Here is a 22,307-nt window from a genome sequence, read left to right on the forward strand (position 1 = left end):
GGCGGCAGGACGGGCGGTCTCACGGGCTGGGCCGCGGCGGCAGCACATACGGTCTCACGGGCCAAGCGGCGGCGGCAAGACGGGCGGTCTCACGGGCCGGGCGGGGGCAGGACGGGCGGTCTCACGGGCCGGGCGGCGGCGGCAGGACGGGCGGTCTCACAGGCTGGGTGGCGGCGGCACGACGGGCGTTCTCACCGGTTGGGTGGCGGCGGCATGACAGGCGGTCTCACGGGTCAGGCGGCGGCGGCATGACCAGCGGTCTCACAGGCCGGGCGGCGGCGGCAGGACGAGCTGTCTCACAGGCTGGGCGGCGGCGGCACGACAGGCGTTCTCACCGGTAGGGTGGCGGCGGCATGACGGGCGGTCTCACGGGCAGGGCGGTGGCGGCAGGACGGGCGTTCTCACGGGCCGGGCGGCGGCGGCAGGACGGGCGGTCTCACGGGCCGGGCGGCGGCGGCAGGACGGGCGGTCTCACAGGCCGGGCGGCGGCAGGACGGGCGTTCTCACGGGCCGGGCGGCGGCAACAGGACGGGCGGTCTCACGGGCCGGGTGGCGGCGGCAGCACGGGCAGTCTCACGGGCTGGGCGGCGGCGGCAGGACGGGCGGTCTCACGGGCTGGGCGGCGGCGGCACGACGGGCGGTCTCACGGGCCGGGCGGCGGCAGGACGGGCGGTCTCACAGGCTGGGCTGCGGCGGCACGACAGGCGTTCTCACCGGTAGGGTGGCGGCGGCAGGACGGGCGGTCTCACGGGCCGGGCGGCGGCGGCAGGACGGGCAGTCTCACAGGCCGGGCGGCGGCGGCACGACGGGCGTTCTCACCGGTAGGGTGGCGGCGGCAGGAAGGGCGGTCTCACGGGCCGGGCGGCGGCGCCAGGAAGGGCGGTCTCACGGGCCGGGCGGCGGCGGCAGGACGGGCAGTCTCACGGGCAGGGCGGCGGCAGGACGGGCGGTCTCACTGGCCGAGCGGCGGCGGCAGGATGGGCGGTCTCACGGGCCGGGCGGCGGCGGCAGGACGGGCATTCTCACGGGCCGGGCGGCGGCGGCAGGACGGGCAGTCTCACGGGCAGGGCTTCGGCGGCAGGATGGGCGGTCTCACGGGCCGGGCGGCGGCGGCAGGAAGGGCGGTCTCACGGGCAGGGCGGCGGCGGCAGGACGGGCGGTCTCACGGGCTGGGCGGCGGCGGCAGGATGGGCGGTCTCACGGGCCGGGCGGCGGCGGCAGGACAGGCAGTCTCACGGGCAGGGCGGCGGCAGGACGGGCGGTCTCACTGGCCGAGCGGCGGTGGCAGGATGGGCGGTCTCACGGGCCGGGCGGCGGCGGCAGGACGGGCGGTCTCTCTGCTGGTTTCTGGTGGGCCTGGACTCCGCATTCCAACCTCTAGGGCTGGGCATGGCCCTCCCAATCTAATTCGCCTCTGCTCTCACAGTCAGGTACATTTTGGTGGGAAAGGGAAGGAAGGAGTATGAGCTGGTTGGAATCATGCTGAAGCAAACACATCCTAAGATGGGTCTGAACTGCAGGAGGGTTTGGACTTGGCTCATAAAGAGCATGAGATGAGGCTTGAAACTGGAGAAATCTCTTCCGTTCAAAGACTTAGTGGCCTCAATAAATAAATGAAAACAGCTTATTTGGATGAGCAAAGGATTATTATTATTATTATTATTATTATTATTATTATTATTATTAGTCTCCCCACCCCGATACATAGCGTAACAAAGAGAAAAAAAGATATATAATAAACCAGCAGACACACAAAAATCAATCTTTAAAGCAGGCAAAAATAAATACATATGAACTTATACCAGCTTTAAGGTGTTTCCAATAGTACATATAAAAATGTAATTTTAAGAAAAATCTTAGCCTTCCAAAGGTGAAGACTTGTCCATCCATTAACGGAATACCTGTATGATTGCTGCCTGCAGTAACTTGCGCACTAGGTCATGGAAGTGTCCGTATCGGAGTCAGACATCCCCTAAGTTGGAGCAAAGCCACTGTAAGTGCATCTTTTATTATGTATGCATTCATCTTCTATCAAAAAACATTGTCCATATATATTAGACATGATAGCAGTGAATGCAGCTGAAGTTGTACAATTAAATAAAAAATGTGTAAATGCTAAAGAACATTTGACAGTTAAATTGCGAGGAATAAAGAAACCATAAGAAACATTAGAAATAATTGCTTTTTATATCGGTCCTGGAGGTTTTGCTGAACATGATTAGAAGGGACCAGCTGGTTAAAGGGGTACAGGTCGGAGTTAAACAGTACAAACTGAGAGCATTCGCAGATGACTTGGTACTTACATTACAAGAGCCAGACACTAGTACTAAAAGAGTCTTAGAATTAATTCAAGAGTTTGGTCAAGTCGCAGGATTTAAACTGAATAAATGAAAGACTAAGGTATTAGAGAAAAATTTAACAGTTACTGAAAGGGAGAGGTTCCAGAATGAAATGGGTTTAACTGTGGTTAAGAAAGTGAAATACTTGGGGATTAACATGACAGCTAAAAATGTGAATTTATTTAAAGACAATTATGAGAAATGCTGGACGGAAGTAAAAAAGGATCTAGAAATATGGTCAAATTTGAAGCTTTCACTGTTGGGCCGTATTGCTGTGATCAAAATGAATGTATTGCCTAGAATGTTGTTTTTGTTTCAAACATTGCAAATCGTGGACAAGATGGATTGTTTCAAGAAGTGGCAGAAAGATATCTCGAAATTTGTCTGGCAGGGAAAGAAACCCAGAATAAAATTTAAGATTTTAACTGATGCAAAAGAAAGAGGGGGATTTGCCCTGCCGGACTTTAAACTTTACTATGAATCAGCAGCTTTCTGCTGGTTGAAAGACTGGCTGCTTCTTGAGAACAAAGACATTTTGGATTTAGAAGGTTTTAACAATATTTTTGGGTGGCATGCATGTTTATGGTATGACAAGGTTAAAGCTCACAAAGCTTTTAAAAATCATATTCTCAGGAAAGCATTATATAATGTCTGGATTAGATATAAAAACCTGTTGGAAAATAAAACCCCAAGGTGGTTGTCGCCAATGGAAGCTAAGGCTGTGAAAAAACTCAATATGGAGGCAAAATGGCCGAAATATTGGGAAATTTTGGAACAAGAGGGGGATAAATTTAAATTGCAGAGTTTTGAGAAATTAAAAGACAAAGTGAGAGACTGGCTCCATTATTACCAAATAATGGAGGTTTTTAAGTTGGACAGGAAAATTGGCTTCCAGGTGGAAAAATCAAAATTAGAAACAGAACTGATAGAACCCAATACTAAGAACTTGTCAAGAATGTATAACTTGCTGTTGAAATGGAATACACAAGATGAAACAGTGAAATCAGCTATGATAAAGTGGGCACAAGATATTGGTCATAACATTATGTTTGCTGACTGGGAAGAGTTGTGGACCACCGGTATGAAATTTACGGCATGTAATGCCTTAAAGGAAAATATTATGAAAATGATTTATAGGTGGTACATGACCCCAGTCAAGCTTGCAAAAATTTACCACTTGCCTGATAATAAATGTTGGAAATGTAAAGAAACTGAAGGTACTTTTTTTCACCTTTGGTGGACGTGCCCAAAGATTAAGGCTTTCTGGGAAATGCTATATAATGAAATGAAAATGGTATTTAAATATACCTTCCTTAAGAAACCAGAGGCCTTTCTCCTGGGCATTGTCGGCCAATTGGTGCCAAAGAAAGATAGAACATTCTTTATGTATGCTACAACAGCAGCAAGAATACTCATCGCAAAGTATTGGAAGACACAAGTTCTACCCACCTTGGAAGAATGGCAGATGAAGGTGATTGACTATATGGGACTAGCATAAATGACTGGCAGAATCCGGGACCAGGGGAAAGAGACGGCGGAAGAAGATTGGAAGAAATTTAAGAACTATCTTAGGAAACATTGTAAAATAAATGAGTGCTAGAATGATGTGGTTTTAGAAATTAAATGGAGTACAGCTGTAAAGATTAAGTTAAAAGAAAAGAAAGGTCGACAATTAGATAAAATTAAGGGTGAGGATTTGCTGAACTAAATATTTGAAATAGGAATGCAGAAAGGGGAGGTATGAGGAGGTCAGTGAAGTAAGTTTTAAGAAAATAAGGTTTTGAAATTATACTTGTTCTTTTTTTGTGTTTGTGTGTATTGTTTTGTTTGATATAATTTGTAAAATCTTAATAGATATATATATATATATATAAAAGAGACATTAGAACAGGCATTCCCTGTTTCCAGTTCCTACCTCAAAGTAAAACGCCATGCCGATGGCTCTCTTTTGATTGTTTGGAGAGCACATATATTCTTTTGCCAATCGGGAAATCCTCCTGTACTCTTTGGGTGAGGAGGTGAATAAGGTCCTGAAACATAAGAGTAAGAGCAAAGGATTCACAAGCCTGAAGCTGGCAGGAAGAACCGCTCAGTGTTCCTGCACAACCACCACCACCACCAGGTTACTTGAACGCTGAGCAGAGCCTCCCACCTGCATTCGCTCCATAAGACGCACACACATTTCCCCTTACTTTTTAGGAGGGGAAAATTGCGTCTTATAGAGTGAACAATATGGTACATTTTCTGAAATAAATAAGAAGTTTATCCCCATTTCCCCAGAAAGCAGGCCTTGCTCTTCATGCCTCACCTGCCAGTCCTTTTCACCTTCTTACCTTGCCAGAAGACGAATGCCTTTGAAAAAGCTTTCTGGACTTGACAGCATATCCCAGCAGCTTTGCAACCCCAAAGCCTCAGAATCATCAAGGTATTCAAGACGCCCAATCAGTTGTTTCAGGGCCTTCACAGCGATCCTGAGTCAAGTGAAGGAATTAAGAAGATTATATTTTTAAAATTTGTATACTGCCCTTCACCTGTAGATCTCCGAGCAGTTCACAACATAAAAATGCAAGTTAAAAAGCACAAAATACAGAATAAAAACAAGAACCAAAGCAAACCAATAACTCCTCTCCCTCCAACAAACACAGTTGAAAGGGCATAGGAGGTGAATCAGCCAATGGCCTGATTGAAGAGGACCATTTTTGCCTGGCATATAAAGGCACCAGGCAAGCCCCTCTGGGGAGAGCAACCCACTAATGGGGAGCCACCACAGAAAAGGCCCCTTCTTGTGTGGAGGAGGCACAAGTGAAGAGGGGCTTCCGATGATGAGCACAAGGCCTGGGTATGCTCATCTGGGGAGTTTTAGGTCCTTGACATCTTGCAGTCCAACCCCAACCATCACCCCCTGCAGCCTCCCCCATGTTTCCAGCACAAGGGGCAACCTTTTGGCTGTGATGGAGACTTAAGGTTTCATGACACGTGAGTCCCACCACACCCAAATCAGCCCATCGTGCGGGAGAGCCTCCAGCATCATAGAATCATAGAATCATAGAATCATAGAGTTGGAAGAGGCCACAAGGGCCATCGAGTCCAACCCCCTGCCAAGCAGGAAACACCATCAGAGCACTCCTGACATATGGTTGTCAAGCCTCTGCTTAAAGACCTCCAAAGAAGGAGACTCCACCACACTCCTGGGCAGCAAATTCCACTGTCGAACAGCTCTTACTGTCAGGAAGTTCTTCCTAATGTTTAGGTGGAATCTTCTTTCTTGTAGTTTGGATCCATTGCTCCGTCTCCGCTTCTCCAGAGCAGCAGAAAACAACCTTTCTCCCTCCTCTATGTGACATCCTTTTATATATTTGAACATGGCTATCATATCACCCCTTAACCTCCTCTTCTCCAGGCTAAACATGCCCAGCTCCCTTAGCCGTTCCTCATAAGGCATCGTTTCCAGGCCTTGGACCATTTTGGTTGCCCTCCTCTGGACACGTTCCAGTTTGTCACTGTCCTTCTTGAATTGTGGTGCCCAGAACTGGACACAGTACTCCAGGTGTGGTCTGACCAGAGCAGAATACAGTGGCACTATTACTTCCCTTGATCTAGATGCTATACTCCTATTGATGCAGCCCAGAATTGCATTGGCTTTTTTAGCTGCCGCGTCACACTGTTGGCTCATGTCACGTTTGTGGTCAACCAAAACTCCTAGATCCTTTTCACATGTACTGCTCTCAAGCCAGGTGTCACCCATCTTGTATTTGTGCCTCTCATTTTTTTTGCCCAAGTGCAATACTTTACATTTCTCCCTGTTAAAATTCATCTTGTTTGTTTTGGCCCAGTTCTCTAATCTGTCAAGGTCGTTTTGAAGTGTGATCCTGTCCTCTGGGGTGTTAGCCACCCCTCCCAGTTTGGTGCCATCTGCAAATTTGATCAGGATGCCCTTGAGTCCATCATCCAAGAAGTTGATAAAGATGTTGAATAAGACCGGGCCCAAGACAGAACCCTGTGGCACCCCACTAGTCGCTCTTCTCCAGGATGAAGAGGAACCATTGATGAGCACCCTTTGGGTTCGGTCAGTCAGCCAGTTACAAATCCACTGAGTGGTAGCATAGTCAAGACCGCATTTTACCAGTTTCTTTACAAGAATATCATGGGGCACCTTGTCAAATGCCTTGCTGAAATCAAGGTAGGCTACATCCACTGCGTTCCCTTCATCTACCAGGCTTGTAATTCTGTCAAAAAACGAGATCAGGTTAGTCTGACATGCCTTATTTTTCAGAAATCCATGCTGACTATTGGTGATCACAGCATTCCTTTCTAGGTGCTCACAGACTGTTCGCTTAATGATCTGCTCCAGAATCTTCCCTGCTATTGATGTCAGACTGACTGGGCGGTAATTATTTGGGTCCTCTCTTTCCCCCTTTTTGAAAATAGGGACAACATTTGCCCTCCTCCAGTCTGCCGGGACTTCGCCTGTTCTCCAGGAATTCTCAAAGATGACTGCCAGTGGTTCTGAGATCACATCTGCCAGTTCTTTTAATACTCTTGGATGCAGTTCATCTGGCCCTGGAGACTTGAATACATCCAAACTAGCCAAATATGCTTGTACTATCTCCTTAGTTATACTGGGCTGTGTTTCCTTTGCTGAATCATTTGCTCCAAATTCTTCAGGTCGGGCATTGTTTTCTTTATCGGAGAAGACTGAGGCAAAGAAAGCATTGAGGAGTTCAGCCCTTTCTGTGTCCCCTGTTTGCATTTCACCATCTTCTCCTCTGAGTGACCCCACTGTTTCTTTGTTCTTCCTTTTGCTACGAACATACCCATAAAAGCCTTTTTTGTTGCTTTTAACCTCTCTAGCAAGCCTGAGTTCATTCTGTGCTTTAGCTTTTCTGACTTTGTGTCTACACGTGCTGGCTATTTGTTTGAATTCCTCTTTGGTGGTTTCCCCCCTTTTCCATTTTTTGTACACATCCTTTTTTAATCTTAACTCAGTTAAAAGTTCTTTAGATAGCCACCCTGGCTTCTTTAGGCACCTTCCATGTTTCCGTCTCATTGGTATTGCCTGACGTTGTGCTTTTAGTATCTCCCTCTTAACAAACTCCCAGCCATCATGAACTCCCTTTCCTTTTAGTATTACTGTCCATGGGATCTCACCCAGCACTTCCCTAAGTTTTATGAAGTCGGCTTTCTTAAAGTCAAGAAATTGAGTCCTAGTATGCTTGGCTGCTCCTTTCCGCTGTATAGTAAACTTCAGAAGAGCATGATCACTCGTGCCTAATGATCCTTCCACTTCTACCCCACTAACCAGGTCATCAACATTGGTTAGGACCAGATCTAAAATGGCTGTTCCTCTTGTTGCTTCTCCCACTTTCTGGACAATGAAGTTGTCTGCAAGGCCAGTGAGGAATCTGTTTGACCTTATGCTCTTGGCTGAGTTTGACGTCCAACAAATATCCGGGTAATTGAAGTCCCCCATTACTACTATCTCCCTTCCTTTTGCATGCTTGGCCATCTGTTCCAGGAAGGCATCATCTATGTCCTCCATTTGGCTTGGGGATCTATAGTAAACTCCCACAATGAGGTCTCTGTTATTCTTCTCTCCCTTAATTTTGACCCAAATGCTCTCACTTTGGCTCTGAGGATCTAAATCTTGGATCTCTTCACAGGTATACACATCCTTGACATATAACGCCACTCCTCCTCCTTTCTTGTCTGGTCTGTTTCTCTGAAATAGATTGTATCCCCCATTATTACATTCCAATCGTGGGACTTATCCCACCAGGTTTCAGTGATGCCTATTATGTCATATTTAGTTTGCTGTACCAAGAGCTCAAGCTCATCTTGTCTATTTCCCATGCTTTGCGCATTAGTGTACAGACATTGAAGTCCATTAATCATTCCTCCGTGTCTCTTATTTAAGGATTTTTTCCTCCCATCACTAGGTCTGCGTGCTGTTTGCTCCATTTGGTCTATGACATTTGGATGATCATCTTCATCAATTGATAGACTCCTACCTTCAGGAGCACTGTCTCCCTCCCCCACATTAGTCAGTTTAAAGCCCTCCTGATGAGGTTTCTGAGATTTTTGGCAAAAACATTCCTCCCAACCGTTGTGAGGTGCAGCCCATCACTTGCCAGAAGTCCATCTTCAAGAAACTGCAGTCCGTGATCTAAGAATCCAAACCGTTCCTGTTTACACCATTTGCGAAGCCAGCTGTTCACTTCCACTATTTTCCCCTCTCTCCCTGGGCCACGTCGTTCAACTGGGAGGACAGATGAGATGACAATTTGTGCATTTAGTTGCTTCAATTTCCTGCCCAGAGCCTCGTAGTCTCTTTTGATCTTCTGGAGGCTATTGCTTGCAGTGTCATTGGTTCCCACATGAACAAAGAGGAAGGGGTATTTGTCAGTGGGTTTTATGATTCCTTGCAGTCGTTCAGTTACATCTTGGATCTTAGCCCCGGGGAGACAGCACACTTCCCGAGACATCTTGTCAGGCCCACAGATCACTGCTTCTGTTCCCCTCAGTAGGGAATCCCTTATCACCACTACACGCCTCCTCTTGGGTTTGGTCGGGGTTCTTCCGTGAGCTGTCCGTTCCAAGGTCGCCTGCACATTCCCTGAGGACTGACTTTGCTGCTTGTCTTCATATACCTGATCGACTGTAATGAGGGAGAGATCCTCAAATGGAGTCTGCTCTTCGTCTTCCATGCTAGGGGAGAGGACCTCAAAGTGATTGTGTATTTCTAAACATTCAGAGTGAACCCTGGGCCTCCTACTTCTTTGAGTCACGTTTCTCCATATATCTGGCTCCTGTGTTGGTGAACTAGACTCTGCCTCCTCCTTGGTGGAGACGGTGTGCTCTGTTGCTTCCAAGAAGAGCTCCAGCTCTCTAATTCTTTGGAGCGTAGCTACACGTTCCTCCAGTTGCTGGACTTTGTCTTTTAAGAGGGCAATCAACATGCAATTGCTGCAGGTAAAGCTGCCTGCAACCTTTGGCAAGATGGCAAACATTGCGCAGGAATCGCAGGCGACTGCAGCTGTTCCCTCCCCTTCCATCTTGAGATCGTGTCGTTGGGGGTGGCTACAGAGGTCCTCCATCATAACAAGCTTGAAGACAGGACAAATAACTTCCCCCACCAAACAAAAACAAAAACAAAAAAACCTAGGTCTCCCCCCACAAACGTTTGAGACTAGCTCCCCTAAATCTAAAAGATGGATATAAGTGCGCGCGCCGCTAGGCGCGCGCTGCTGCCCTGCAAACTCTGATAAGCTCCTCCCACAGCTAATCCCCTGCCTCAACAGAAACCCTGCCCCCCTCTGACCTTTACACAGGGAAAACAGCTAATCAGCCACAAAGAAACACACACACACAAGAAAACCCTTTTTGCTCCTTCTTCAACTGCTGCCCTGCAAACTCTGATAAGCTCCTCCCACAGCTAATCCCCTGCCTCAACAGAAACCCTGCCCCCCTCTGACCTTTACACAGGGAAGACAGCTAATCAGCCACAAAGAAACACACACACACAAGAAAACCCTTTTTGCTCCTTCTTCAACTGCTGCCCTGCAAACTCTGATAAGCTCCTCCCACAGCTAATCCCCTGCCTCAACAGAAACCCTGCCCCCTCTGACCTTTACACAGGGAAAACAGATAATCAGCCACAAAGAAACACACACACACAAGAAAACCCTTTTTGCTCCTTCTTCAACTGCTGCCCTGCAAACTCTGATAAGCTCCTCCCACAGCTAATCCCCTGCCTCAACAGAAACCCTGCCCCCTCTGACCTTTACACAGGGAAAACAGCTAATCAGCCACAAAGAAACACACACACACACAAGAAAACCCTTTTTGCATCCTCTCCCATCCGAGTGTCCTTCAGATGTTTTGGGCTACAACTCCCATCTTCAGCCCAGTTATGCTGGCTGGGGCTGGTGGCAGTTGTGGTCCAAAGCGACTGAAGAGCACAGGGGTTGGGGAAGCCTGGGTCTCCTAGCTATCTAACCTAAGCAGAACCTCCATGTCCAAATGAAACCTATCTCTTGGGGGAGGGCTGAGCCTATGGGTCAGAGAGAGAAGGGAGGGCCCCCCCAAATGCATTAGCAGGTCCCTCACGTCAGCGGATGGAGATGCGAAGAGGGCTCCGGGATTAGACTTGACGCCCTCGAACCTCTTCTTCTCGCCTCATGGACAAAACAGATCTGAGTGCTAAGTGCAAAGAGCAGGTGGTGGAACTTCATCTTCAGGATGCCTGCAGCCTCAGGGAACGACAGGATGTGACACAGAGCGTTGGTAGCCTGGAGGGACAAGGAGAGGAGAACGGCATTCAGCAGAGGTCATCGTCAGATCAAGATCTCAGACGCGACTCAGAGCCTCGGTCCATCTCACTCAGTGTTGTCTACACTGACTAGCAGTGGCTGTCCAGGGTTTCAGGCGAGGGACTCCCCGACATGGAGATGCTGGGGCCCTTCTGCATACAAAGCAGGTGCTCACAGGATGGACCACTTATGAAGATGCACCCCCCTCCCAGCAAGAAGCCCCCAGCCCCATCCAGCTCCCATTCAAAACAATCCAGGAGAGAGAAACTGACCGCCATTGGCATTTGAGAAGTGCTGCGTCGCCTGGAAGTGACTTCCGCTTTGGGGTCTGCATCCTGCAGCCTTTTCAGGAGGGGTCTCAGCAGCTTGACGCTGGAATACTGGTTGGCAACCAGAGCCTTCCAGATCTCTGTGGCACTTCTGCAATTTTTCAAAACAGAATTTTTCATTTTTCCTTTTCTTAAAAAAAGTCAGGCCTTTGATATTTTCTTTATATTGCACATACATTAGCAAAGAAAGAAACCACAACTTGGAGCACAATTTTTTGCAAGTACGAAATTCAATATAAATAAATATAAATTAAGAAACCCCTTAAATCTAGCCCTCCCCATTTTCACATCACAAAAACTTACTCATCACACTCCATCGAGCAGTCCAACAGGCTGTCTACGACTGGCTGCAGGCGCTTGGTGGCTAGGCTGACAATAGCCGAAAGCGTCTGATCCTTAGTGTGGGTGTCAAGGATCTGATGGAGATGGTTGTAAATCTCCTTCACAACCATAGGCAGCTGAAAGAAGATAAAAGAAGACCAGCATGAGAAAGTGTGGTGAACCTGTTTCTATTTTGCTTAATGTATGGAGGGTTTGGTGTCAGCGTTACTCGTGCCGGTTCTCTGCTGTTCACTTGTGTGTTTTTTATAATAATTTTTATTGATTTACAACACAGATATACAATTTTATCCAATTTTTAACAAATAAATTCTCTCTTTTTGGACTTCCTTCAGCTTCTCTGACAATCATCCATCATTACCTCTTAATTACGCATTCCTTCTCCTTAGTATTGTCTTTAGTCTTCCCTCCCACTTCTATTATTTTTTATAACAATACATCTCAAATTTCACAGTGCTTCTTGAAATACAGTGGTGCCTCGCAAGACGAAATTAATCCGTTCCGCGAGTCTCTTCGTCTTGCGGTTTTTTTGTCTTGCGAAGCACGGCTATTAGCGGCTTTAAGAAAAAGGAAACAAACTCGCAAGAACTCGCAAGACGTTTTGTCTTGCAAAGCAAGCCCATAGGGAAATTCGTCTTGCAGAACGACTCAAAAAACGGAAAACTCTTTCGTCTAGCGAGTTTTTCGTCTTGCGAGGCATTCGTCTTGTGGGGCACCACTGTATCACTAACGTTGTTTGCACATCACATGTATTTTTCAGATATTCTACAAATTTCCCCCAGTCTTCGATGAACTTTTGGTCCTTAAGATATCTAATTTCCCCAGTTAGCTTGTCCAATTCTGCATAGTCTGTCAGTTTCAGTCTCCAATCTTCAATAGTCAGCATTTCCTCTTGTTTCCATTTCTGGGCCAGTAAAATCCTTGCAGCTGTAACTGCATATTGGAAGAGTTTACAGTCATAGAATCATAGAATCATAGAATCATAGAATCATAGAGTTGGAAGAGACCGCAAGGGCCATCGAGTCCAACCCCCTGCCAAGAAGGAAACACCATCAGAGCACTCCTGACATATGGTTGTCAAGCCTCTGCTTAAAGACCTCCAAAGTAGGAGACTCCACCACACTCCTTGGCAGCAAATTCCACTGTCGAACAGCTCTTACTGTCAGGAAGTTCTTCCTAATGTTTAGGTGGAATCTTCTTTCTTGTAGTTTGGATCCATTGCTCCGTGTCCACTTCTCCGGAGCAGCAGAAAACAACCTTTCTCCCTCCTCTATGTGACATCCTTTTATATATTTGAACATGGCTATCATATCACCCCTTAACCTCCTCTTCTCCAGGCTAAACATGCCCAGCTCCCTTAGCCGTTCCTCATAAGGCATCGTTTCCAGGCCTTGGACCATTTTGGTTGCCCTCCTCTGGACACGTTCCAGTTTGTCACTGTCCTTCTTGAATTGTGGTGCCCAGAACTGGACACAGTACTCCAGGTGAGGTCTGACCAGAGCAGAATACAGTGGCACTATTACTTCCCTTGATCTAGATGCTATACCCCTATTGATGCATCCCAGAATTGCATTGGCTTTTTTAGCTGCCATGTCACACTGTTGGCTCATGTCAAGTTTGTGGTCAACCAAGACTCCTAGATCCTTTTCACATGTACTGCTCTCAGGCCAGGTGTCACCCATCTTGTATTTGTGCCTCTCATTTTTTTTGCCCAAGTGCAATACTTTACATTTCTCCCTGTTAAAATTCATCTTGTTTGTTTTGGCCCAGTTCTCTAATCTGTCAAGGTCGTTTTGAAGTGTGATCCTGTCCTCTGGGGTGTTAGCCACCCCTCCCAGTTTGGTGTCATCTGCAAATTTGATCAGGATGCCCTTGAGTCCATCATCCAAGTCGTTGATAAAGATGTTGAATAAGACCGGGCCCAAGACAGAACCCTGTGGCACCCCACTAGTCACTCTTCTCCGGGATGAAGAGGAACCATTGATGAGCACCCTTTGGGTTCGGTCAGTCAGCCAGTTACAAATCCACTGAGTGGTAGCATAGTCAAGACCGCATTTTACCAGCTTCTTTACAAGAATATCATGGGGCACCTTGTCAAATGCCTTGCTGAAATCAAGGTAGGCTACATTCACTGCGTTCCCTTCATCTACCAGGCTTGTAATTCTGTCAAAAAACGAGATCAGGTTAGTCTGACATGACTTATTTTTCAGAAATCCATGCTGACTATTGGTGATCACAGCATTCCTTTCTAGGTGCTCACAGACTGTTTGCTTAATGATCTGCTCCAGAATCTTCCCTGCTATTGATGTCAGACTGACTGGGCGGTAATTATTTGGGTCCTCTCTTTCCCCCTTTTTGAAAATAGGGACAACATTTGCCCTCCTCCAGTCTGCCAGGACTTCGCCTGTTCTCCAGGAATTCTCAAAGATGACTGCCAGTGGTTCTGAGATCACATCTGCCAGTTCTTTTAATACTCTTGGATGCAGTTCATCTGGCCCTGGAGACTTGAATACATCTAAACTAGCCAAATATTCTTGTACTATCTCCTTAGTTATTCTGGGCTGTGTTTCCTTTGCTGAATCATTTGCTCCAAATTCTTCAGGTCGGGCATTGTTTTCCTTATCGGAGAAGACTGAGGCAAAGAAGGCATTGAGGAGTTCAGCCCTTTCTGTGTCCCCTGTTTGCATTTCACCATCTTCTCCTCTGAGTGACCCCACTGTTTCTTTGTTCTTCCTTTTGCTACGAACATACCCATAGAAGCCTTTTTTGTTGCTTTTAACCTCTCTAGCAAGCCTGAGTTCATTCTGTGCTTTAGCTTTTCTGACTTTGTGTCTACACGTGCTGGCTATTTGTTTGAATTCCTCTTTGGTGGTTTCCCCCCTTTTCCATTTTTTGTACACATCCTTTTTTAATCTTAACTCAGTTAAAAGTTCTTTAGATAGCCACCCTGGCTTCTTTAGGCACCTTCCATGTTTCCGTCTCATTGGTATTGCCTGACGTTGTGCTTTTAGTATCTCCCTCTTAACAAACTCCCAGCCATCATGAACTCCCTTTCCTTTTAGTATTGTTGTCCATGGGATCTCACCCAGCACTTCCCTAAGTTTTATGAAGTCGGCTTTCTTAAAGTCAAGAAATTGAGTCCTAGTATGCTTGGCTGCTCCTTTCCGCTGTATAGTAAACTTCAGAAGAGCATGATCACTCGCGCCTAATGATCCTTCCACTTCTACCCCACTAACCAGGTCATCAACCTGGTTCCCGATCCGGGCTGCCTGCTGTCTCGAGCGCCTGTACATTTGAACTTCGCGCGCGCCCAGCCTGTAACCTTCCTCCTGACCGTTTCACTGCTCCTGTCACTGCTTCCCCCTTCGGGGGGGCTAGCTGGACCTGACACCTGGGACTCTTCCCCCCCCACTATGCTCTGGTGGGGAAGCAGGTCCTGATCTCCAGCTGCTGCTTTGGGAGTCCCCGCTGGCCCCCTGTTTCTGGTGCGTCCCCCCTGGGACCCCCCTCGCCCTGACCATCGGCGCCTCCTTCTGGGAATCTTCTGATTTGCTGGAGAAGCTCATGGAATCTCTCGGGTCACTGTCATACTCCCCTATGCTGCCCTCAGATCCTTCCCCTTCGCTCTCCATCTCCTCTCTGCCCTGTGCCTCTGTCCCTGAGCCCCTGACACATATAATCCATCAACTTCATCTGCCATTCTTCCCAGGTGGGTAAATCTTGTGTCTTCCAATACTTCGCGATTGTTGTTGCATTATTTCTATCATACTTTGCTCCATATTTTTTGCAATTATTTTAGTTTTCTTATTTAATTTGAACCCTGCCACTTTCCCAAATTGTTCAATCTCCTCTAATAATTCTTTTACACTTTCTGTTGGTTCTTCAATCGTTATTACCAGATCGTCTGCAAAGGCTTTAACTTTATATTAATTCTGGCCAACTGTTATCCCTTTTATTAATTTGTTTTGTCTAATCGCATTAAGAAAGACCTCCAGGACCATTATAAAAAGCAATGGCGAAAGCAGACATCCTTGCCTAGTTCCTTTAGATATTTTAATATCTTCCGTAGTCACATTATTTACAATCAATTTAGCTCTCTGTTCTGTATATATTGCCTTTATCCCATTGAAAAACTCTTTTCCCACCTCCATATACTCCAGATTTTTCAACATAAAGTCCCATGCTATGTTGTCAAAGGCCTTTTCTGCATCCACAAACATATAGCTTGTTTCTCATTCCTGGCAGTCAGATATTCCAAAATATTAATTATGTTCCTTACATTATCCTTCATCTGTCTACCTGGAAGGAAACCTGCTTGATCCTTATGAATAGTTTCTAATAATATCTTTTTCATTCCTCTTGCTAAGATCCCTGCAAAAATTTTGTAGTCTGTATTCAGCAATGAAATAGGCCTATAGTTTTTAACTTGGGTTAAATCCGAGTCCTGTTTTGGGATAAGTGTAATGAATGCTTCTTTCCACGTTTCTGGGATGTCTCTTTCCTTTAAAATATTATTCATAACTTCTTTTAAAGGTATCATCAGAACATCTTTTAACTCTTTATAATAACCTGATGTAAATCCATCTGGCCCTGGGGCCAGTGTGGTGCAGTGGTTAAGAGCGGTAGTCTCGTTATCTGGGGAACCGGGTTCGCGTCTCCGCTCCTCCACATGCAGCTGCTGGGTGACCTTGGGCCAGTCACACTTCCCTGAAGTCTCTCAGCCCCACTCACCTCACAGAGTGTTTGTTGTGGGGGAGGAAGGGAAAGGAGATTGTTAGCCGCTTTGAGACTCCTGAAGGGGAGTGAAAGGCGGGATATCAAATCCAAACTCTTCTTCTTTCCCCTCTATTAGGGCATTCAGTTGGTCTTTTTTATCTGCCGGGATCCTTTGCACCTTTTTCCCTTTTAAAAATCTCTCAATTTCCCTCATATTATTCCTTTCTTTATTTTTATATGGTTGTCTGTAAAAGTCCAAGAATCCTTTTCTAATTTCTTTCGGATTATCTATCTCTTCGCCATTCACAATGATTCTGTTAATTGTGTTCTGCTCCTTTCTTTTTTTGATTTGCCTCGCAAGCCATTTGCCTGATTTGTTAGCGAATTCAAAGTTTCTCTGTCTTAACTTTTTAATATTCCATTCCACTTCTTTGTTTATTATCATTGCAAATTGTGATTGCAAGGTCTTAATTTCTTGTTTTATTTTGGAGTTATTTCGTTTTCTAATAAATTTTTGTTCATTGTCCATTATCTGCTTTAAAATTTCCTTTCCCTCCTTTTCTCTGTTTTTATTCTTCAATGAATTCTGCTGGATTAAAAAACCTCACATCACAGCCTTGCTTGCGTCCCATACTACGCTCATCTTTGTACGCTTGTTGCAATTCTCAACAAAGTATTCAGTTAGTTTCTTTTGTGCTTTTCCTACAATTTTCTGGTCATCCAAAAGATAACCCTTAATTTTCCATCTAAATGTTCTTTCTTCAAAGCATTTTAGTTCCAATTTTATTGGATTATGATCTGAGATTACTTTAGATTGTATTTCAACTTGTAGTATTCTTGGAGTCAGTTCATTCGAAACACATATTTGATCTATTCTTGACATTGACTGGTTCGATTCAGAAAACTATGTAAATTGTTTCTCCACTTGTGTTCCTTTGGTGGTGAGAGAGGTTGGGGTTGGCCTAGGGTGTAGTTGTTTGTTTGTGATTGGCTGTGGTGATCTTTGTTTTCGTGTGAGAGTGGGGTGGGTGGGTGTTTTGGATCAGGTTAGCCATATTGATTTGCATGCTGTTGGTGGATTATTGTCATTGTCTTGTTGGGCTGTGTATGTGATAAAGGGGAGCCATACCGGGGTGAAGGCGTCTTCTTCTGTTTGTCCCTGTGTCAGTTTCAGTTTATTGGTTAATTTTTCTAGTAGGGCTGTTTCCCATACTATTTGGTACCATTGGTCCAGGCTTACTCCTGACAAGTCTCTCCAGTGTCTGGTTATGGTGTTTCTGGCTGCTGAAAGTAGGTGGGTTATGAGTTCTTTGTCGTGTAAGTGGGCATTGTTGTCTTGGAAGATGTTTAGTAGGGCCAGTTCTGGGGTGATGTCTATTACTTGCTTAGTTATTTTACATATTTCTCGTATGGCTGTTGTCCAGAATAGTTGGATTTTGGGGCACTCCCACCACATGTGGAGGTATGTGCCTGTGGAGGTGCACCCTCTCCAGCATTTTGGTGAGGTTCCTGGGCATATTAGCGCTAGTTTTCTTGGTCTTAGGTACCACCTGTAGGTGAGTTTCAGAGTGAGTTCTTTTCGTTGATGTGGCTTTAAAGGGGGGGTTTAGACCACATTCTGATCCATTGAGTGGGGTTAATCTCATAGCCTATGTCATTCTCCCATTGTTTTTTTTATTCCGTCTAGGGGGTTTGTGGGATTTTGGAGTAGTATTTTGTATATTGCGGATACCATCCCTTTACCGTTTCCCTTTGTTGCTAGGAGGAGGTTTTCAAAGGTTATCAGGGGCCTAGTTGCTGCTGATTTTATTGTTGGATTGTTTAAGAGGGCATGTAATTGGGGTTGTGTTAACCAGGGCATTTGGGTGTCTTCTAGTTTGACTTGTATTTCTTGTGTTGACAAAGGTTTGTTATTTTTACAGAAGTCTATTAGGCGATATAAGCCTTTGGTTTGCCAGGTTTTTATCTGGAGGTTTTGTGCTGCATGGTGGAATAATGGGTGGTAGGGCAGGGGGATTAGTGGGGATGGGGTTGGTATTTTCAATTATGTCCCTCTCTAGGTCTACCCATTGTTTTGTCTCATCTTCTAGTATATATGGGATTATATGGAGTATTTGGCTGGCAATGTAATATGCTTCTATGTTGGGGATTCCCCATCCTCCTTCTGAGGTGGGGAGGTCAGGTATTTGGGGCTTATTTTTGTTTTTTTATGTGAGAAGATAAAAGAGTGTAGTTTTCTCTGCCCTCTGCGGAGTTGTGTTGGGGGAATCCAGATTGGGAGGGTTTGGAATAGGTAGGTTAGTTTTGGGAGGGTATCATTTTGATCATAGCAAAGTTTTATTAATTGACCTCAGTGTTGCCCATATTGTGTTTCCTTTGCACTGAAATGAACAGGGTGGAATAATGTAATTAAAATACTGCCAAAGCAGACAGCGAGATGAAAAACAGGGTGTTTGATTTTTGGAAGCCGAACTGCAGCAGGATGAAAACAGAGGTGCGAGCCACAGACACGGAAATTGAAGAAGAAGAAGAGTTTGGATTTGATATCCCGCTTTATCACTACCTGAAGGAGTCTCAAAGCGGCTAACATTCTCCTTTCCCTTCCTCCCCCACAACAAACACTCTATGAGGTGAGTGGGGCTGAGAGACTTCAGAGAAGTGTGACTGGCCCAAGGTCACCCAGCAGCTGCATGTGGATGAGCGGGGAAGCGAACCCGGTTCCCCAGATTACGAGACTACCGCTCTTAACCACTACACCACACTGGCTCTTCTTACTTCCCACACAATGCCTTCTTACTTCCCAGAAAGAAGCTAATTCTAAGTCCGAAGAGAATGTTTTAATTTAGAAGAAACCCGCTCCCCCTGCCTCCGTTTTGAGCCTTACGTTTTCCATCTCCATTCCACATTCATCAAGGAAGGACCTTAGGAGCTTTCCTGCAGCCTGAGAGACGGCTCTGTCTTTCACTATCAGGTTGTCAATCGCCTTCAACACGACTTCGTTGATCTGGCTGGGCGTGAGGTGCTCCCCAAAAGCCTGGCACAAAGAAGAAAGAAGAGGGAGTTTTCTTCTGCTCCACACTCTGACCACGTTTCAGTAGTCCAAGGGTGCCTTCACAAACCAAGTGAAAGACATCTCCACTCTGCCTTGAGAGGGTTGAACTAAGTGACCCCCGCGTCCCTTCCAACTCTACAATTCAGTGATTCTATTTATGTGTTTATTTAAGTAGCTGAAAGGTTTTACAACAAACAAAACTAAAAGTCAGGTGACGCCTTGCTATTTTCGATCCACATCTTAAATTGGTTATGACATTGGAACATGAAGAGGTTCAATCTAAAATCAGACTAGAAAATTTAAAAAAAATTCTCGCAGGAACAGAGAGGGTGAATAATAGTGGCTATCCGTTATATAACCAATGCCAAACAGACTGGGTGGGAACCTGCCGGCTGTGTGCTTAGTTCTTAATATACAACAAAAACACCCACCACAAGGTTGGCATAGTTCACTGGCTTGGCCGTGCCTCGTGAAAGATGCTCCGAATGAGTCCACTTTTCCTATTCTTTTTCCGCCCTGAGGAGCCCCTGCATGGTTCTCTCTCCTCCCCGTTTCAGTCTCACGAGGGAGGCTAGACTGAGAGACTGGGACTGACTGGTGAGTTTCAGGGCTGAGGGGGGATCTGAACCCCAGGTCTCCCAGCACCTGGCAGAATGTCAAGAAGTAGAATTCTGCATGCAGCTCAGGCTACCGGGCACTTGTCTTTGAGCAATTGATTCTAATACAATGCATTTCTGAATGTTATTTACACTAATAGCTCGCGCATGTATTTTTTTACACACTGTTTGGCATTGCGAAATTCAAGGACATGTGAATTTCAAAGGCGGGTTGTGTTTCAGTTCTCCTATTGTTTCTGAAAGCCTCGATTTGATAGTTTGGCTTCCAGTGTGAACTGCTCTGAATCTCTCCCTCATCCCTAGAAGGCGTGGGCTGCCTGAGGGCAGGCTGAAGTTGGTGGGGCAGGGCCCCATTGGCCCGAATGAGCAAATCTTTGCTAACTGGGAGTGGCTGCGGTCTTAGCAATAAAGAGTACAAAAAGCCACCCCTACCTTGGCCACTTTTGCGATGTTGTAGTGGAAGAGGGAGGGCCCAGGGATGAAGAAGTCTTCTCGGACCCATCTGACCATGTTGCCTTTCTTATTTTTATTCCCCCTCTTCGCCAGTTCCTTACCTAAGCAGCGTTGGGTTTTGGAATATGCATGCAAAAGAAACCAGCATTAGTGCTCCCTGCTCAAAACCTCCAGTTTTCCCACTGGGACCAACAAAAACAATTATCGATTTCACCTCAAAAATTATAATTCAGAACTGGGGAAAAGGTTCAGAAGGGGGCAACCAAAAGGACTGGGGTGCTTGTGGAGCTGGTTGCAGCATTTGGGGGGGGGGTTCCGTTTAGAAAAACGGCGAGGAAGAGGAGACACAATGTATGGCATGGAGAAAGTGGAGAGAGAAAGCTTTCTCTCTCACCGTCAGAACATGAGAACAACTGGACCTCCAATGAAACTGAAGTTTCAGGATGGTCCTTCTTCTTGCAGTGCACAGCTAAACTCTGGAACTCCCTGCCACAGGAGGCACTGATGGCCACGGACCAAGATGGCTTTCAAAGAAGATGAGGCAAATTCATGGAAGAGAAGGCTACCCATGGCTATTAGCCAGGATGGCTATGCTCTGCCTCCATGGTCAGAGGCAGCAAAGTACAGGAGTAGAAAGAGCTTGAATTCTGCTTGCTGGATTCCCACAGGCATCTGGTCAACCCCTGTGGGAACAGGATGCTGGACTGGGCTGGGCCAGAAGGCTTTTCTGATGTTCTTCAGCAGTGAATCCCTCCCCCAAGACTGCCCTCTCGTCTCTGGCCAACAGGGTGTTGGCGTTAGGCCAGTGCTGGCACGAATTCTGGCCCTCCTGAACTCCCTGATCAACCCCAGCAGCAGCCAGCATGGGCAACACTCAGGGATGATGGGAGTTGGAGCAGCCTCTGGAGGGCTACAGACCTCCCACCCTGCGGCTTACAAGAAACAAGCCATTTCCCAGCATCGCCCTCACCCATTTTGGATATCATGATGTAATGGAGATGGTACAAGGCCTCCGCTGACTGCAGGCCAATCTCCTTCACGTTGTCTGTGAGGTGAAGGGACAAGAGCGCCACCAGCCTCCCAAGAAGGGGGAAATCCTGGGATACCTAGGAGGTGGAGAGAGAGAGATGCACAGTCAGCCCTCGTCCCACAGAGCCCAGCAAGAGAAAACCTAGCACCTAGCTCTCCCATTACCCTGGGGGATGGGTTGGTGGTTGGGTCTGGTTTGTTGTTGATCTGCCCTGGAGTGTCAACACAAGGGGGCTTGTGAAGAAGGCACAGCAGAGACTGTACTTTTTGAGAATTCTAAGGAAAAACCATCTTCCGCAGAAACTGCTGCTTGCCTTCTATCACTGTGCCATTGAGAGCGTGCTCACTTATGGCTTATGTGTGTGGTACGGAAGCTGTACTACCCGGGACAGGTTGGGGTTGTGCAGAGTTGTTAAGGCAGCAGAGAGCATTGTTGGCTGCCCACTCTCCACCTTAGAGCAGATTTATGCCACAAGGTGCCATAGGAAGGCACTGGACATAGTAAAAGATCCATCGCATCCTGGTCACTGTCTCTTCGAGCTCCTGCCGTCGGGACGGAGATACAGGACGATGAAGACAAGAACGAGCCGTCTTAAGAACAGCTTCTTCCCCAGAGCGATCTCGGCCCTGAATGGGAAGCCTGGACTTTGAAAGTCATCTAATCTTCCTTGCTGTATTATACTGTATTGTTTTAATTAGTGTTTTTATAGTTGTTTTGATTTTGTGTGGAGTGCCCTACCTGGGTGGATGGAGCAGCCAAGTAATTTCGTTGTCCCCGAGAGGGGGCAATGACAATAAAGATATTGTTGTTGTTGTTGTTGTTGTTGTTTTGTTGATGATGATGATGTATTTAGTGTATAAGGAGTTTTTGTTTTTGTTATTAAAACCTTGTTTAAGTTATTTTTGAGTCCCTTTTTAATGCATGGTCTCCCCAGCAAGCTCTCTGCAGTGCTACTATACTGCAAATAGCTAACATCTTTGGTTATGGGCCCAGCTGCTGAGTGGATGACTGCATATTTTTGGACTCTGAGAAAGGTTTGAAAACTCCTTCTCCTGTTAGTGTAGTTTCTGTGGGTCTGGAAGAGTTCCAGAATGGTTGACCGGGTTCCAGAAGCCGAGAAGGC

The 22,307-nt window shown here is 46.4% G+C and overlaps 1 protein-coding gene and 2 long non-coding RNA genes across 3 annotated transcripts in view; 1 reads left to right on the plus strand and 2 right to left on the minus strand.

The window, feature by feature from the left end:
• Positions 1 to 1,340: 1,340 nt before the first annotated feature.
• On the minus strand, positions 1,341 to 10,676 carry LOC309533359. Its single transcript, XR_014220166.1, has 3 exons — positions 10,446 to 10,676; positions 4,255 to 4,810; positions 1,341 to 1,972 (listed from the first exon to the last, which is right to left on the minus strand). It is a non-coding gene; the product is annotated as an uncharacterized lncRNA (long non-coding RNA).
• A 248-nt stretch (positions 10,677 to 10,924) lies between these two features.
• The window catches only part of LOC309533156 (maestro heat-like repeat family member 5), a 41,368-nt gene continuing 29,985 nt past the window's right edge, over positions 10,925 to 22,307 (minus strand). Inside the window, exons 11-14 of the mRNA XM_082224352.1 lie at positions 21,125 to 21,260; positions 20,134 to 20,189; positions 18,917 to 19,066; positions 10,925 to 11,435 (exon numbers count right to left, since the gene is read on the minus strand). Of these exons, the coding sequence (XP_082080478.1) occupies positions 11,277 to 11,435; positions 18,917 to 19,066; positions 20,134 to 20,189; positions 21,125 to 21,260 (501 nt within the window). The 3' untranslated portion in view covers positions 10,925 to 11,276. The remainder of the gene's footprint in view (positions 11,436 to 18,916; positions 19,067 to 20,133; positions 20,190 to 21,124; positions 21,261 to 22,307) is intronic.
• Positions 21,404 to 22,000, plus strand: LOC309532791. The gene is made up of 2 exons (XR_014220021.1): positions 21,404 to 21,895; positions 21,937 to 22,000. It is a non-coding gene; the product is annotated as an uncharacterized lncRNA (long non-coding RNA).

The sequence above is a fragment of the Podarcis vaucheri genome, assembly GCF_965113315.1.
Source record: "Podarcis vaucheri genome assembly, chromosome: 5".
NCBI lineage: Eukaryota > Metazoa > Chordata > Lepidosauria > Squamata > Lacertidae > Podarcis > Podarcis vaucheri.